The sequence below is a fragment of the Zootoca vivipara genome, chromosome 6, assembly GCF_965207765.1.
Source record: "Zootoca vivipara chromosome 6, rZooViv2.hap1.1, whole genome shotgun sequence".
Taxonomy (NCBI): Eukaryota; Metazoa; Chordata; class Lepidosauria; order Squamata; family Lacertidae; genus Zootoca; species Zootoca vivipara.
In genome coordinates, this window is record NC_142589.1 from 47,154,530 (window position 1) to 47,172,776 (window position 18,247).

The 18,247-nt window shown below is 44.1% G+C and overlaps 1 protein-coding gene across 5 annotated transcripts in view; it reads right to left on the bottom strand.

The window, feature by feature from the left end:
* Positions 1 to 331: 331 nt before the first annotated feature.
* ESRP2 (epithelial splicing regulatory protein 2) overlaps positions 332 to 18,247 on the bottom strand; it is a 50,053-nt gene continuing 32,137 nt past the window's right edge. For 2 of the 5 annotated variants that reach the window (XM_035117072.3, XM_088672038.1), the window contains exons 12-16: positions 14,784 to 15,005; positions 14,149 to 14,347; positions 10,241 to 10,460; positions 9,961 to 10,138; positions 332 to 1,768 (exon numbers count right to left, since the gene is read on the bottom strand). In XM_035117072.3, the coding sequence (XP_034972963.1) occupies positions 1,610 to 1,768; positions 9,961 to 10,138; positions 10,241 to 10,460; positions 14,149 to 14,347; positions 14,784 to 15,005 (978 nt within the window). In that variant the 3' untranslated portion in view covers positions 332 to 1,609. Of the gene's footprint in view, positions 1,769 to 5,704; positions 5,817 to 9,960; positions 10,139 to 10,240; positions 10,461 to 14,148; positions 14,348 to 14,783; positions 15,006 to 18,247 lie in introns of all 5 variants that reach the window. The other 3 variants (XM_035117067.3, XM_035117069.3, XM_088672039.1) reach the window with 3 other exon arrangements.

Sequence of the window (18,247 nt, forward strand, 5' to 3'; positions counted from 1 at the left end):
CCAAAGACAAGTTGAGACAAGCAAGCACAGACCCAGGAGAGTGAAGCTGAAAACACCTGCTAAACATTTAATTGCTTCATATCTGTATTCGTCTCTAAGGTGCTACTGGAAGAAATATAAAATAGAGAGCGGAAGGCAAGTTCATAATGGAAAGGTTGTTGGAAATAAGAACCGCCCAATTCACACTAACTTATTTGTGTCTTTTAAAAGCGATATGCAAATTGTTGACTGTATGGTGAAGGCAACTTGCAGCACCTTTTCAGTGTGACGTCTCTGCAGCTTTCCAATCCAGGGTTAACCAAAATCTAGAGAGAGTTCAAGAAAGCCAGGGTTGTTATTTCCCCCCTGCAAGCATCTTTTTATTTGTTTATTATATAAAGAAGCAGACACCATCATTTGACATGGGAGGGAGAGGCCGATTCTTTCCTTTAAGTACTACTCCAAGTCGTATGCTCTTAGCAAAAAAAAAAGTACCGGTAAGAGCCTCTTGCAAAAATGGGCTCCTTCTGGTTTCTTCTGCTGTTATTGCACATTTTGAGAAAAGTCCTGGATCAAGGCACGGTAAAAACAAAATCATTTAGTGCTTCTACAGTAGATGTTTCAGCACACACTACGAAACATAAAACTATATTCTTTGAACACATATATACACATAAAAAAGAGACATGCACTAATTAGGGTGAGATTTCAACTTCTCTGGTTGCTTCATAATATACAAATAAAGAATAATGTTGTAAACAAATGGCATGCACATAAACTAAAGCAAAATATGCTTTATACAGTATCTGAGAGCTATGGTGCTTAAATAAAACAAAATATAATTTACTAGTCCTCAATGTTTATGTGCCATTCTTGTCCTAGTGAAATTCTTTGCAGTTCTGGATTTTTCTTCGTTTGGTTTACAGGTTGGCAGCTTGAATGTTAGGAGACAGATATGGCTTTATTTCATTTACTTATTTGTGTCATACCCAACAAAATGATACATTTAATTTTTTTTAAAAAAAAGAAACTAAAAAGCTTTTCCTGCAATTTCATTTGGATGCAGCTTTCCAAGTTATTCTGTAGTGGAGTAAAGGAAATAATATAAACATTCAAAACAAAGTGGGTTTTTTTTGCCCAGCCACATTTCAGGAAAACAGGCTTCCGCTAGCCAACTTTCAAGGCAAGGGCAACCCCCCCCCCCCTTCTGCCAACAACAACAATTTTTTTTGCAAGTTTGGATTCAAAATGAAATGAAAATTTGAAGAAATCTATAGGCTTCAGTTTCCTCTCCAAATTGAGACTCAGAAATAAAGTTAAATTAAAAATACATCTATTGTGGTTACAACTGGTGAAGTGCTACAGATTTATCTCCAAATTAAGTGGGGGGTGGGGGGGTTGCATGGCAACGCTGTTGAAATCAAACATCCTAGCACTACTTTTTTGGGGGGGGAGGGGAGGTGTATTTCTGTCCCACTCAGTTGAAGACACTTGCGAGGATTGTTTCCCAGGCACATCAGGAGGAGAAGGCACTTTTGAGTGAGGGAAGACGGTGTTCTTAAAGAAAGGGGTGACTTTTGAGCAGGGATTCTCCTCACTCCTGCCCACCCCACAGAAGGTCCAGCCTCAGTTAGATCAGGCAGAGTTCCACACAGTGTCTTCCCAAGCGGCATCCACTTCTCTCGGCCACGGCTTTCTTTGCCGAGTCCAGGCTGGGGAAAGTGACCAGGGCTTCTCCGCTGGGCTGACCACTGAAGTTGTAAAGCAGGAGGATGGAGTCTCCATGGAGCTGCAAGGATGGAGCAGAAGGGTCAGAGTGGGAAGGTTTGGGCCCTGAGAGATCGAGGAGAGGAGGAGGAGGAGAGAAGAACCACCCCTGGAGAGCCAAGCTCCAACACAGCACCTTGCAACCCCAACCCTCACCGAAAGCAGTCGTCACAGCTCTTGGGGATTATAGGCATCTTGGTAATTGTGACTGGATTCCATCGGGGAAGAAGAGAGCAGTCAATGAGAAACGGGTGGCTGTACCGATGCTATTCTCAAGAACAGAACAGAGAAACCTAGGAAGCTGCCTTATACAGAGTCACACCATTTTGTATCGTCTACAATGGCTGGCAGCCATTCCCCAGGATTTCAGGCCAAGGTCTTTCACAGCTCTACCTGGAAATGTTGGGGGTGGAACCTGGGACCTTCTGTATGCAGAGCAGATGCACTGCTGCTGAGTTACAGCCCTTCCCCAATATGACTTACGCTAAGTCAGGCCGCCTTGTCCAGGGATTGTGAGCTTGTGGCTCTCCAGCTGCTGCTGCTGCTGCTGCTGCTCAATCATCCCTGACCATAAGCCATGCTGGTTGCAGCTGAAAAACAACTAGAGACCAACCTGAAGAGCAGTAAATCCTTTCTAGTTTGGGATAATTCAGTCCTCACTGGTAGTAGGCCTCTGCTTTTCAGGGCAGAAAACTTTCCCAAGCCCACATCTGAGAACTTAAGAAGAGTCTGTTGGATCAGGCCAGTGGCTCATCTAGTCCAGTACCCTGTCCTCACAGATGTCCATGGGACAACTGCAAGCTGCACATGAGCTCAACAGCACTCTGGCACACTTGTGATTCCCAGTAACTGATATTCAGAGGCACGATGCCTCCGACAGTGGAGGCAGAACAGTGCCTTATCCTGCATGAATGTGGCTAATCCTCTTTTAAAGCCATCCATGTTGGTGACCATCACTGCATCCAGTGGCAATGAATTCCATATTTTCACTATGTGCAGTGTGGATTAAATGCTTCTGTTTGTCTGCCCTGAATTTTCCATGACTTCTAATGTTATGTGGTAGAAAAACCTTCCTCCACCCACTTTCTCCATGCCACTCATGTATCCTCTTACTCCTTTTCTCTACACTCAAAAGGTCCAAATGCTCACAGAGGAGTTGTTCCATCCCATTGCTACTTCTGGTTGCCCTTTTCTGAATGTTTTCCAACTCTACAATATCCTTGAGGTGAGAAGACCCACCTGAAATGCACAGTGGCCAGAATCTAGGACTTCAATCTGAGATCAAATGCTTATTGTCTTTATCATGAGCGGCTTTCCCCAGAAGATTTCCTGACCTTCCTTGTGTGAAACTAGGATGATCAGTAAAAGATTAAAATGTGCATGGGCAGACACACATGAATGTGCCAGGTGTCTAGAGATAATGCCTCAAGAGAAATAAATATTCACACAAAAACAGAGGGGGAACCTGGGGTGCTAGGAAGGAACCATCCCACCATCTCTCCCGGAGAAAGGATTTCCCTTTGAACCCATTGTCAGTGCTGATAACTCCTGCAAGAGTTCTCATGTACAAAGCACCACACAATCCTTAGCCATGAAACACAGGCCCTTCCTACTCCAGAGAAGGCAGAACCTGAAGCTGGGGAGAGAGAGGGAGAGGGCGAAAGCTCCATGTCTCCTGCCCATTAGTTTGAGTTACATCCATATTCTAATGGGCTACAGTCCCAAATAAGGCAGAGTTAGCAGTCTTTTTCAGTGACCAAGACTGAACTTGGATTGAAATCCCCAGTTGGTATTCGACAGTAGTCATACTCAGAGTAGACTCAATGAAACTAATGAGCATGTCTTACTACAATAGGTTACAGTAATACTCTAATTTGCTCTGTGTTAGGGCTTAATTGAATACAACCCCAGTGTCCTAAAACAAAGGGCTAGAGATTTTTGAGATTTTCAAAGTATGTTCCAGGGAACCTTTGTGTGTGTGTGTGTACGCATATATTGAAGCTTACTAAGAGCTACTTAATGGGAAAGTTGGTTATGGTAAACACATTTCCCTGAAAAGCATCCTGGCCACATTACTGAGCTTTCCCTTGCAGATGTAGGAGAGTTCTAGATGACTTGCTTCAGAACAGGCCTACCTACTGTCTTTGTGGGCTATCTGTGTATTCTAAAACATGCTTCAGGATGCTCTGCAACAGGTGTGGGGGACTTCAGGTGGTGCTGGACAACAGCTCCCATTATCCCCAGCTAGCATGAATCACAGCCAGGGATGATAAGCGCTAGAATCCAGCTACATCTGGAGAGCCACATGCTCCCCACCCTATACCCTAAAATGTGCACAGCTTACATGGCATAATTAGTCAGTTGGAAAGGCACCACTGAAGGTAGACCACCATTAAATTGGAGTGGAGAAAAAGAAAAAAAGATGGCTATAGTCCTACAATGATGGTGCTCAGATATATCCTGATGTTCCGGCTTGGACACCACATCTTTCTTTAGCACATGCACACACACTCACACACTCAACAAGGTCAACTTAAAACAAGCAAACAAGTGCCTACAATTGAGATTTGACACACAGGCTTATACCTACAAATTTGAACAAGACAGTAGCAAAATATGGGTTTGTCCACACAAGTGGTGGCTTGATGTTATTGGGGAATGAAATCTGATACATGTGTGTTATCCAGTCCCAGAACCCACACATTTAGCAGAGGCCACAACCCACACTGGTTGCCATATTATGTCTGCAGGATCTGAACAGGAGGTTTAATGCACATGGTTGGCTGAAGGATGTGCTCCTCAGCAATAAAGTGAAACAATGACATCTGCAGCATTAAAAATCCCCAGGTGTTTCAGGCAACACAGTTGCCTGGAGGAGAGTCTGATGCCAAATGAAACTCAAACTATATGTAAAGTAAAGGTAAAGGTAAAGGACCCCTGACAGTTAAGTCCAGTCGTGAACAACTCTGAGGTTGCGGTGCTCATCTCGCTTTACTGGCCGAGGGAGCCGCCGCTTGTCTGCAGACAGTTTTTCTGGGTCATGTGGCCAGCATGACTAAGCCGCTTCTAGCGAAACCAGAGCAGCACACAGAAACGCCGTTTACCTTCCCGCTGGAGCAGTACCTATTTATCTACTTGAACTTTGACGTGCTTTTAAACTGCTAGGTTGGCAGGAGCTGGGACCGAACAACGGGAGCTCACCCTGTCACGGGGATTCGAACTGCCAATCTTCCAATTGGCAAGCCCAAGGCTCAGTGGTTTAGACCACAGCGCCACCCGTGTCCCTATATGTAAAGTATATACCAGATTTCCTGTGTGCAGTATTTTAGAAGAGGGAAGAGACATCAATGCTGTGCGCTTCGGTCAAGGGGGTGGGGGACTTGTTGCCCTCCATATGTTGCTGGACTTTAACTCCCATCAGCCCCAGCCCACACAGCCAGTGGTCTTGGATGATGGGAGCTGGAGTCTAGCGACATCTGGAGGATCACAGGTGCCCCCTTGTCCTGCTCTACATATAACCATGGTAAAATGGAAGAACTGGTCATGACCATTGAAACTTGTCCTTCAGTGCCCCAAGTGATAACGTTTTGCCTTCGTTGCCTTACGTCCAAAAGCAGAAAGATCCTGTTACATGCATATATGCCAGAAAGCAGTCAATATGATCATGTTAGCTTAAAACAAGAGAACCCTTAGGGAGTGGAGAGAGAATGCCAAGCAGACATAATCGCCAGCATTCCCCTTCTCCTCCAGAAGTCTCCAGCATCGTTGCCACCATTAGGTTAGTTGATTCATGCCAGGCGCCGAAGCAAGGGAATGTTAGTGAGCAGAGTCCCCACCACAAGCTAGGAAGGGAGGATGCAAGGAGGAAAAAAAACATTTCCCACCATTCCCAGCCGATCATTTTGCCCTCTTTCCAATCACCACCAAAAGGCTCCACCTTCCGCCAATCTGAGCTTACCTTCACTGGAGGTTACAAACACTTACAAACAAACCCAGTCTTTCGGTGCTTGTAACACACTCCTTGCTTGGTCGTTGATCTGAATAAGGCCATTGTAGTCGTCAGGTGCATACTACAGTACAAGTGTGATACATAAGGTCAGCAAGAGAAGGGGCAGGTCATCTTGTTACCAGCAAGCCACACAGACCAGCACTTGCAAACATCACTAGAAAAGGGGTGGGGAGGAGTCATGGCTACAATTGTCAAGGGAAGATACAAGTCAGGCACTGGGTCCACCTAACTCAGTTCTGTCCACTCTATTCCAGCTCCAGTATTTTATGTAGAGAAGGGTTTTAACCCTCACCTGCTACCTGGTCCTTTCAACTGGAGAGACAAGGGATCAAACCTGGGACTTTCTGCATGCAAAGCAAGTGCTATTCTACCCAATAAGCTATGCTGGCTCTTAGAAGGATCTCAGAAGCAAGGGTCTGTCCCAGCACAATGTTTTGAATGGGGATACCAAAGAGCAGCATAGATTCTAAGGCCCTTTGTTTCGTTGGAAAGCCCCTTGTCCCCATGCCTTGGAGGCATCCACCTGAGATGCCAGAATCTATGTAAGCAAAAGCATGGCACAACCTACAGGACACCATCAGAAGTCTAGCTAATGCTTGGGTACCTTTAGATCACACTCCAGGTAGCACTTTTGTTTTTAAAGCCAGCCATAAGCCTCTTTACAAAAGCTGCAACTGTCAGAGATCCAATCTATAATGCTGAGTTAAGCAACAGCATGGCATACTGTGTTACAAGGCCAGAGTGTCCTGGCAAAGCTATAAAATGTATTCTTGGATTGTGACAAATAAGAAACAAAAAAGCTGAATTAAGTCAGGTTAAAAACATTTAAAAAATAGTCCATGGAACTACAGAGCAGAGCTAGTTCCTGAGCTGGGCGACTTGACCATTCAGACCAAGCCCTGGAATTAACGCCAGGTGTTTTGTTTTAGCAAACTATGAACCCTCATTAATGGCCCAGTGTTAAAATGCTACCCCGTGTCATCTGTCAAACACTGCCCAGCACCAATTGTTAAATATTATAAGGGTAATGAAAGCAAACACCAAAATAAAATTTAATTGGATGACAAAAGGTTGATTTCAAAATACAACCTGCGAATAGTTCGCAAAAGTGGACATCAAATCTCAGAGCGGCTTTGGAAGCAAATTGGGAAACACCACTCTAGAATCATAAGAACTAGATGCTCCCCCCCCCCCCCGGGTTCATTTTTCCAAGGCTTCAAGTTTCACACCCAAAGAAAGAAGAACATACAGAAGAGGTTCTCCACTCCTCCTCCTCCCTGCCCTCAATCATATAGACAAAACCATAAACTAGGAGATGATTCTGAAATGCATCAAGAACAAGCCTCTGTGGGAGTCATGCAAGATGTCAGGTTTCTAAAGAAACCCAGAGCAGAGGAGACGTCTTTGTTCAAGCATCTATTTGAAAGAAAACCCTTTATGCCAGAGACATCCACCACAATGAGGTATCCTGTCCTGTAAAGTGGGGACCAGAGCTAGAGAGACAGAGAATGCAAATGCCTCTGGAATTTTGCCATCACTTTGTGTCACTGCCCCCCTCAATCTTTCTGCTTGTCAGAGATATCTGGTCATCATGTCCTATTGGAAAAGCTGACGGGTCAGACACAATAACACCCCTTTTACTTCCTGGGAAGGTGAGGCAATACTAAAGCTCAGTATAGGTTGGAAAAATAATTACATGCACATATATGTGGAAGTAGATAGCTCTCTTTAAGCACTTGTTTATTCATGAGATGACATGGGGAAGGCACTTCACCAGGTGTCATTTTGAAACAAGATAGTGGACCAAAATGCGACTCAGCCATGATTTCATCCTTTTTTCTTTCTTTTTTTTGCATGGGTTCAGCTCTTCTCATTATATCATTGCCAAACTTAACATGAGGAGTCCCAAGGTGAGGTGGCAGTCTTTGTTAGCATTTGGATGCCAGCCACCATTTTTTAAAAAATTATTTTTATTAAAGATTTTCTTGGGTTACAAAGGTAGTGCAATGTCTCATGTATTTCCCCCCCCCCATGCATCATTTTTACACATGTGTAAAATGTGTACCAAAATGTGACCTTGGTGTGACTTCACCCAATTTTCTGTGTGGTGGGTCCAAATTTACCACCTGCACTGTCCATTTAAAAATCACATTTTTGTTTTGTTTCTAAAGATACATGGGCAATGCCAGGCACTCTTCACTAGTGAATAAACAGAACAGACACTATACTATTTTGCTGCAAGGGTGTACTATAACCCTTCCACCAGCCTTACAGAATCAAGCTTCAATACTACTGCAGTGGGAAGTCAGAATTTATGTTTCAGCTTTGTGCACCATGCTACAAACTGCCTTATGCTGCACAGTAAGAACTGTGACACTGTAATGGGCCCAGACAGCAAGCACCCTTGAGAAATGCAGAACAGTGTAATCTAGAGTCGTTTAGCTTCTATGCAAGACGTCACACTTTCAAACTGCCAGGGCAACACCCTTTAAATAACCTCCCCTGCATCCCAACTCGATTCAATCAATCATTCTCCCACTGATCCACACTGGCCAATGGCAGCATTGCCTCCAAATACAGCACTAAGTTCTAAGCATGACAAGCAGTGAGAAGATAATTAAATTAGATGTAGCAGCACAGGGCAAGTTCAGAAACAGATTACAGAATAAGATAAGGAGGAATTCATTTTTTGAGAGACCCTTGAATAGGGCAGGGCTGCTTGAGGAGATTTGGGGAAAGATTATAATGTGTAAGAACACCTGTTTGGCAAGAATGAGGAACTAAAGAAGGATGATGAAAGCACACAAGTATTCTGACATAAGAATGGTTGTTTGGAGGAAACAAAACAGAAAATAACGCACACTGAAAAGAATCAGTTATTCCCATTTTTTTTTAAAAAAAATCATTTTTACAGCTGCAACTTTGAATTGATCAAAAGCATCTGGATAGAATAAAACAGGGGTGGGAAATCTCAGGCCTGGGTGGGAAATCCTCCCAGGTTAGAATGTTTCCTTGATCTCTGACAATGCCTCTTGCATACCTGGAGAATAGAGGGCTGTGCTGAGTGTATGGAGAAACTAGCCAACCATAACAAAGGTTAAAAATAAACCACATTCTTTCTCCATCCACTTTTGCCTCTGGCATGCAGTCACCAGAAGACTGCCCAGAAGGGAATATGGCCCTTGGTTTGAAAATGGTTCCCCATCCCTAGACTTAAAAAGAAAAGAGAGCTGTTCCCAATAAATTCAACATAAGGTTGTTGTCCCCCCCCCCCAATTCAGTGCAAATGTTTTGAAAACACTGAATGGCAAATTTTGTCTTATAAGGCGTTCATCTTTCCTCTCTGCAAGATTTATCCATTTGCAAGCCTTGTCTGTATCATCTTTTCCCCTTTAGAAGAATGGCTGCTCATGTATGCAAACTGAATGATAATATAAAGATGGAATTAGCCCTACATAGTTGATGGGACACCATTTCATTTACATGTATGACTGGCAAATGAAACAACTGTTGGCAATTATAAAAGAAGTGGGACCTGAAAGAAAATGTTGAAGTGTATCCTTTCCAGCTAGAAGGAGTACTCCAGATTCCAAACTGGCCGTTTTCTCCAGAACAAGGCATTCCACTCCCAACCCCCCTTTTTAACAGATACTCAACATTCTGTGGTTACCAAGATACTAAGCCCTTGCGCTATTTTTGTTGGTTGGTGGTTTGTTTGTCTTTGCACCCTTAGGGGTCCCTTCTTCATTTAAAACAAATTTTGTAACTTAAATTCTGCAAATGTTGGGATTGTCCCAGGCATGAAGATTCTTCCTTCTCAGTGGCCCTGGTGCAACTTCCTTCCCGTTCGCCCTCACCAGAACTGAACAGGAGCGATCCACACTGCAACATTTTGCCGCAGGATCAGCTTGATTACTGTGTTTCTCCGGAAAATAAGCCATACCCCCAAAATAAGCCATAGTGATAGTCAGTTTTACCTTGTAGGTTAAACTGTACCATACTTAATTTTTTTAAAAAAAGACATCCCCTGAAAATAAGCCACCGTGTTTTTTTTTGAGGAAAAATAAATATAAGAGGGTGTTTTATTTTTGGAGAAACATGGAAACTGCGGAAACTGCATGGTGCAAGAAGTTCCGGCTGCAGTTCTCAACTGAGAGGCTACCTAGCGACACAGAGGGTGAAGCAAAGGTAGAAACACGACTCACCTGATATCCCTGGAAGAAACTGAGGATTTCCTTCATTCCTGCATTATAGGGCAATCCCTGCATCCGGACAAGGGCACCAGGCTGAGGCAGCATTGGAGTGTGCGAGGCTGAGGCAGCGGCTGCGACTGCTGCTTGGGGTGCTGTGATGTACCCTACTGTGGTTGGGGACACCGGTGGGCTGGAAAGAGAGGAAAGTGGTAGGTCCAAGGGCTGTTTCACACATGCAGGTGCAAAAAGTTCACCCTACCTGGAAAAGCTACCAGCCCAAACAGGATAGTACCTGGGGTAGTAAGCTGTGTAGTTCATATAAAGTTGAGCAGCCTGAGTTGGGTAGTAGGTAACAGCTGGACTAGCGGCGGCGGCGGCGGCAGCAGCGGCAACAGCAGCCGAAGCCTGCTGTGACCTGGTTTGAGGCAAGAGCGCTTGCGATTGATATAATGCCGCTTCTGTTGGGATCACGGCGGCAGCTGTCTGGAAGGCATAGGCAGGAGGGGAAAGACCTGTGGATAAAGATCACACAACAAAACCCAAAAAGCAAGTTAGCAAAGACAGATTCCATTGGACAGGCGAGGCCCCGGGCCCTCTGTCCCAGGAGCTGCTGGCGGGAAAACTTCCAAGTGGAGTTCCAGCCTTTTGAGTATGTATCAATTTGAGGGGTAGGTTGCTAGTAGTTACTACCATCATTGCTACTAGTGGCTGCCATTACTTGTTAGTTACTACTGCCATGGCATTAGGGGCTAGAATGGTGGACAAGGAACCTGGAAGACCCTGGTTCAAATCTCCACACAGAGCCCACTAGGTGATCTTGGGCCAGTCACTGCCTCTCAGCCTAACGATACCACACAGAGTTGTTGTGAGGATAAAGTGGGGAGCACTGTGTCTGCCACATGAATGTAATAAATAAGTTTTGGACAACTATGGGAAATTTATTGGTGTGCTGGTAAATTTTATGTTGACTTACATTTCCTTTTTTATTTTAAGCGAACTGTTACTTGTTGAACAGTTAGGGATATCATTATATTATACATTTAATCACGCATTATGTTTATCATGGTGTTGTATTTGACTTTGGGGGGGGCACTTTATGAGTACAAATCTGTGGAAGATGCTATATACAAACAAACCACATGACCAAAGTGCAGATGTGGAGTACAAGTTCACACTTCGAAAGGTGAAACTGGTGAGCAAAAGCTTATGTGATGGGCAGTGCATGGTCATCTGTTCAGAATCCTCATCATCGAGCTTTGGGGTTTTTTGGTCCTTTCTCAGAAAAGTACTTACTGGAGTAGCAAGGCAAGTTTCTGGTGCTCATTGTTTTAAGTCAGTGGTGGGGAACCTCAGTCGCACAGGCTTATTTTGGCCATTTCCCCCAAGCCATGTCCTTGATGTCATACATGATATGTGCCTCCCTCCCAAAATCTGATTTTACTATAGATTAGCAGCACCTGAAAATCCCCATGCCTTTTGACATGCATGGTTTGTTTCAAGCCACCCAGGAAAAGGTAAAGGAAAAGGTGACAGATGACTCCACCCACCAGTTTAAATGGCCCATTGGGCTTTGGGGAGGTCAGAATCTAGCCCACTGACTAAGCCCAGCATCTTGATTTAATTATAAACATGAGTGAACCATTTCTTCTAATATGTGTTAAAAGCCAGCAAATGTATTGCTGGGTTACTTTACTGAAAGTAGTTCACAGATGTGTTCGTTCATTGCAGTATGTTACAATGATATTCGTGCATTTGTAGGCCTTATTGTATGTTGTGCTTATTATAAATGGACCCTCACTGCATATTCTACTTTATTGGAAAGCTTGATGTGCCCTCTTGGGGCTTTTTTTCTGGCTGTTGTTTTTCCTCCTGTCTCTAAAAAGCAACTTAAGCGTGGTAGGCTTGGCAGCATAAGCTCAACAGTCACTGTGGCATCAAAACAGCAATAATTGCTTTCAGCCCTGGAAACAACTGGTCTGTATTTTTTCAGGATCCTTCTCTCAACTACATTTTAAGCCATGAGCTGTCTAGCAAAATGTGGAAGTCACCTACCCACACTTTCAAGTTCTGGCTCTTAAGCCACCCTTTTATTGTCCTCCAACAAAACAAAACCCCAATGCCAAGCTGCAGACAGAGGCGTAGCAAGCCCAGGTGGTACCCGGTGTGGATTTTTTTTGTCACCCCCCCACACACCACTTTGCCAGGGCACTGGCAAAGCTGCATCCTCTTGGGAGCCATGGCTCCCTCCCTCCCTGGCTCGCTGTAAAGCGACAAAGCAGGAGCCGCTTATAGTGAGCCAGGGTGGGAAGGAGGCTGGGAGGAGGGGCCTCAGCTCGCCGCAAGTGGCTCCTGCTTTGCTGCTTTATAGCAAACCAGGGAGGGAGGGAGGGGGAGCCGTGGCTCCCATCCGCCCCTCCCTGGCTCGCTGTAAAGCAGCAAAGCAGGAGCCGCTTACGGCGAGCCAGGGCGCCGCCTTGCCACCCCTGGAGACATGCCACCGGGAGCGCACTGCCCCCACATTGCACCGCCACTGGCTGCAGATATCATTGCTTTGATGTGCAATGAATCCAGCCACACAGTTTATAAAGTGTTTTCAGACCGCAAAAAATGCATCAAGTTTCATCACTCAGTTTTGGTCCATCAGAACCCTTGTCCCAATAGATGCTCTGTCTTCAACAACAAACTGTGTCCCTGAAGACCAGCACCTCCCCACTGCAAAGAGGCAGGAGGAGATTAATCTCATTGGCAGCTGCAGAGCCAATTGCTTCAATTAAAAAAAGAAAAGCACCAAAAAAATGTAATTGCCAAGCGAGCTCTGCTAAAGGTGAAATTTATTGCAGAGTGTTTTTTTGGGTAATGAGGTTAACACAGTCCGCCAACAAAAGCAAAGTACATAATAATTTGGGGAGCATCTCTAGCTACCAATACCCCCAAAATATTTTAAAATACAGGGCTGCAAGCCTAAGAAACCAATGCAACCCATCATCTAACACTATACAATGAAACTAAGCATAGTTACTTAAAAGTATGTTCCACTGGCTGCAATCCTATGAGACTTTCTGGGGAGTAAGTCCAACTGAACTTATCAGGACTTAACTTTTTAATAAATGTACATTGCACTGTTAGCTGGTTAGAACAGTTCAGGTCAGTTTTAATTGGCAAGCGTTAATCTTTATTACATTTCTGTCTTTCCTTTCTTCCATTATTGAACTTCCTACAGACCTTATTTGGTGTTAAGATTGGCTTGGGATGGGGGCTCTCTTCTTAATTCCACCACCATCATCTGAAGTGTGGGGAATGGTGGTAGCCCCAACTTGTGGAACTCACTCACCACAGAGATGCACCTACACACTATCATGACTCAGCTTCCACTGTATTCTACTGGATGGCCATCTGTCAGGGAGTCTTCAGCTGTCATTCCTGCATTGCTGGGGGTGGACTAGATGACCCTTGGAACCCCCGACTCTACAATTCTATGGGCGTATGATTCTGTGCTGAAGCTGCACCTTGTTGCCACAGCTTTTGACAGGTTTATTTTGGGGGGGGCACTTTTGTTTTGTTTAACCTATGTTGTGCTGCTTTTGTTTAGAATTGTTATGCGTTTTATGGTTTATTTTAAAAAATGGCTTTAGATTACTTGTTTTTATTTGTATGATTATATTGTTGTGACCCACCTTAGGACCTTATGGTGAAAGGCAGGTAACAAATCTTATAAACAAGCATACAAAATAAATGAAACTCAGGATAGGGGTTCATGAGGATTAAAAGAGGATAGGACAAATTCATAGAGGATAAGCAAATTTGCTCTTTCATGTGCCCTCAAGACCATGCCCTGGGTATGCTTATATTAGGGCTAATATAAAATAATAAATAAGTTACCATTGACTTCCTCAAAAAAGGCGCCTACATTGAGAGGTTGCTGATACACATACTTAATTCATTAAGATAAATAAATCAAAAGTATAGTTAAAAGGCAGGTGATCAATGAGCTAAAATTATTGAAGCGGTCGACAGCCCTAACAGCCTCAGAATCACATCTGATTTGGGCCCCAGCTTCCAATCCCAGCCTATCCACGGAGGGGTGATTACAGACCGCAACTCAACCCAAGACAGAGAGGGCAAGACCCCCACCGCAGCGCCATCAGCACCTACCAGAGCGTTAGCAGCACAGAAGAGAGCAGAAGAACTTGGGAGACTTACATGGTAACTTACATGGTGGCGGAGACAAGCCACTACGATTTAAAGTGCCACCCATTAAAACAAAATTCATCTCCTCTCCTGAACACTGGAACACTTCCACGTAACGGTCCTTCATCATCTTCTTGTGGCACTTCTGGGCCACCAGGAAAGCCCGGTCAGAAGATTTCATCTGGATAAAAGCATCACCAGAGGGACGGCCCTGGAAGACAGAAGAAACCAGGTAAGGGGATGGAAGAGAAGTCAAGCAGGGCATTCTCCCCACTTTTGTAAGTCAGTGGTCCCACCAGTAATTTTAGCATATTTTTCTTTTTAAGCAGAGCTTTATTTTTAATTTTTAAAGAAATTCTTCCATTGATTGCTGCACAATTTACATGTCTAAAATATTAAAAGCATCAATATTTAAAGAGATGTTAGAAGGCAATACACAGGATTGGTTCTCTGGGATCATGTGATCCCCCCCGGAGGATTCTGTTCTGGGCAGTTCGTATCCCAGCTTGATTGATTGGGCCTTCTCTGGAGATTACATAAATGAAGAACTTGGGAGCTCTTGGGCTGTATCTCCCATGGCCAAATTCAGTATCTGCACCCGTTACTTCTAACTGAAACCATAGAAAAACCACCTTGAATTCCCATACCTGCTGGTTCAGGACCATGTGGACTCCATGTGGCTTGATGTCTGCAGTAGCGTCTCCCATGAACTCCAGGATGTCGTCGATCCCAGCTGTGTAAGGCAGGCCTCTGAGCCGCACACAGTCTCGCACGCTGCCAGCAGCGATGGTGTACGGAGGCGGCATCACGGGGATGATAGGTGTGGGGAGGGTGGGGATGAGAGGGGTTGACATGTACCTGTTGAGGACCTGTTGGCAAAGAATCAGGGGCGGAAACAAAACAGAAGCAAGCAGGGCTGAGTAAAAGGGACATTTTCCAAGATGGGAGGCATAGTCAGAAGGCAGCCGTAGACGAAACTGAATGCTGAATGATACTAACCCTCTATAATGCATGTAACAGATTGGCATGGAAAATTCTTGGAATACACTGCCATGGGCAGAATTGCTCATTCAAGGAGTAAGCAACAACAAATACTTATTTATGAAAAATTGGTTATGGTAAGTTTTATTCAGTATGGTAGATCTACCACAGGCACCCCCAAACTTCAGCCCTCCAGATGTTTTGGACTACAATTCCCATCATCCCTGACCACTGGTCCTGTTAGCTAGGAATCATGGGAGTTGTAGGCCAAAACATCTGGAGGGCCACAGTTTGGGGATGCCTGATCTAGAGGATGCGTGTCTAATATGTGTTACGGTTTTCCCCTCTTGACTTGCCTATACAAGCTGAAGTTTGGATTTTGTTGTCTTTGGGGGGGATTTATTTATTCAAGAAGGTACCAGCTTTCCCTAACAAGGCGTGACAACTTAAGCGATTGGTTTTTGCTTATGCATAGATTGCTGATTTTATTTTTTTGTTATGCATAAAGTTACAATAAAGCTTTTTTTATATAAAACCTAACCCTGATGGCTGTGTTCCACCCTCAACTGCCACAAGCAGTGTGCTTCTGAGTGCAGTTTCCGGAAACCACAGGAGGGGAGAGTGCTGTGGCGCTCAAGTCCTACTTGCAAGACCAGAAAGCTGGATTCGAAAGACCTTTAGCCTTGTCCAGAAGGTCTCCTCTAATTCTTCTCACTCACATGAAATTATCGTTTCCCACCCTGAACCCTTGGCAGGTGATGCGCTACAAAAGTTAAAATAAAACCAAGAACTCAGCAGGGCAAAAGCATCATATAGAGCAGCTCCAGACTGCAAACTAACCCAAAGCACAAGACTAAAAGTTCACATTTTAGGAAACACAGTAGCCACGTTTGGGCAGGAATAGCCGAGTGGGTTTTTGCATAAACAAACACAAAGCTCTTTTGATCCACCATCTCCTTCAATGAGGCAAGCAAATTGAACTAGAAGTAATAGCCAACCAGCTTCCAACTGTGGTTTAATGTCCTGTCTTGTTTCAAGTGTGGTAATTATAGTTTTCCAGTTCAGTTGAAATGGGAAACTATGGTTAATTAGAGACTTCCTGGTTTGACTGTTCGGGCTACAAAGGGAGGATCAAAGGGGATGCATGCACAGGTAAAAGGCTAATTAAAATTGAATATGGTAATCCAAACTGGGCCAGCAGTTGTTCAGCTGTGGTCCAGTGTGTGACTTAAGCAGGACTCAATATGTCATAAATTGAGGAATGGATACTGAACTTTAAAATCCAGCTGCAACTGTTCTGATAAGGCACAGTGAAACAGAAATGTTGCTAGGAAGGCGCTCTTTCACTTGCAACAAATTCTGTTTCACAGAGATTTGTTGATCAAAATATGCCACTTATTATTTATGCAATTTGTTTGTCACGACCCAATACAAAAAGTCTCTTGAAGACTTAAATACGCATTTAAAAACCACCATCAAGTTTAGCAACAAAACAGCAATACTACACAGAAACAGCAATAAAAACCATATTCTCTCAAATGCGCGGGAGAAGAGGGACATCTTTGCCTGGCACCAAAACTCCATGTTAGTGCTAGGCGGGACACACTGGGGAAAGCATTGCATTCTGATGACCATAATCAAGTTAAGGTAACAAAAATTGCAACACACAGACCAATCAACGCTTTAATTTTTTTAAATCCCCCCCCCCTCAATTTTAAAAAGAATTTGGAAATCCAATTTATATATGTAGAATGCAGTTCAGGGAAAAAATGTACTAAAATCTAGAGCAGGGAGGGAAAACCTTTGGCCCTTTAGATGTTGCTAACTCCCATCACCTCTGGCCATTTGCTGTGCTTACTGGGGCTGTTGGGAGTTATAGTTCAGCAACATCTGGGGGGGCCAAAGGTTCCCCACAGCTGAGCTAGAGGACACCATGCTACACTTTGCACTTGGCAGCACAAGATACCGGTTTGCAGCCAGGGGAGGGGGGATCCAGCCAGCATTATGAAACCTCAGCTGGGAGCACTGATGGGAGCAACTAAGTGATATAGGAGTAAAACTAAGCAGGCAGATCTTCTCCTGCTTGGGGAATCACTCCAAGGAAATGCAGAAAGAGTTCTGCAATGGGTTGCTGCAGTTTGACAAGCCAAGATATAGACAAGCCTTGGATTACTTATCCAGCCCCTTCACTCTTCCCATTGCAGCAAGAAAAACAAGCCAGGAACTCTTCAGTTAACTATAATTTCTCATTTCACCCAAACCATGAAACAATTGTTAATTACTCCAGAACAAGCCAGGATATTATGCCATGGTTTGAAGATGGGTTTCTGGCTTGTTCCAAAGCTTGTTCATTTCCTAGCTTGGACAAAATGGGAAACTGTAGAAAACTGAAGACTTTTTGGTTTGCTTGTTCCCTTAATCACAGGGTTGTTTGTATCTTGGTTTATTAAAGCATAGTCCAAGTGCAGCTAGTGCATCATTTCCATGACCCTGTCAAGAGAGAGAGAGAGAGAGAGAGAGAGAGAGAGAGAGAGAGAGAAAGAAAGAAAGAAAGAAAGAAACTTAACTGAGGCTAATGAGCAACAGGCTGTAGGAAGTATTGTGCTACTCTCTCAATTGCTCATTATTGGTACAATCCAGCCCACATTACATCAGCACCTTTACATCATATACATAGAAGGGAAGGGGGGTCAGGGCACGCTGCACCTACAAAGTGAGCAAGGACTCTGAACAAAAGGGTGCACACACAGTAATTCTGTCCAGCTGCCAAAAAGAAACAAGCACTGCAGACTAGCAGCTTCTGGTATCCTTGCTTGCTTTAAACAAGCTCCCCAAAAAGTATGAGCCACAGATTAATTTGGGACATCCTTGGAAAAACCAGCGCAAGCCTCTCCTTGCCACACTGCTTAGCTTGCAATGCTCTTCCCTCTAATCGTGCAGGAAGCGATATTGGTTACCTGCCTCAGCACCTGAACCCTGGTCTTTTTTCTTTGGTATGTTATAATGTTTCATTATATTTAAGTGGTACAGACATAATCTGAAAATATATGAAAAGTAACCAACTGCTAAAGTTGGTTAAATGCTACAATGCTACAAATAGCTGTTATAACTTGAGCCCTGCTCAACCATT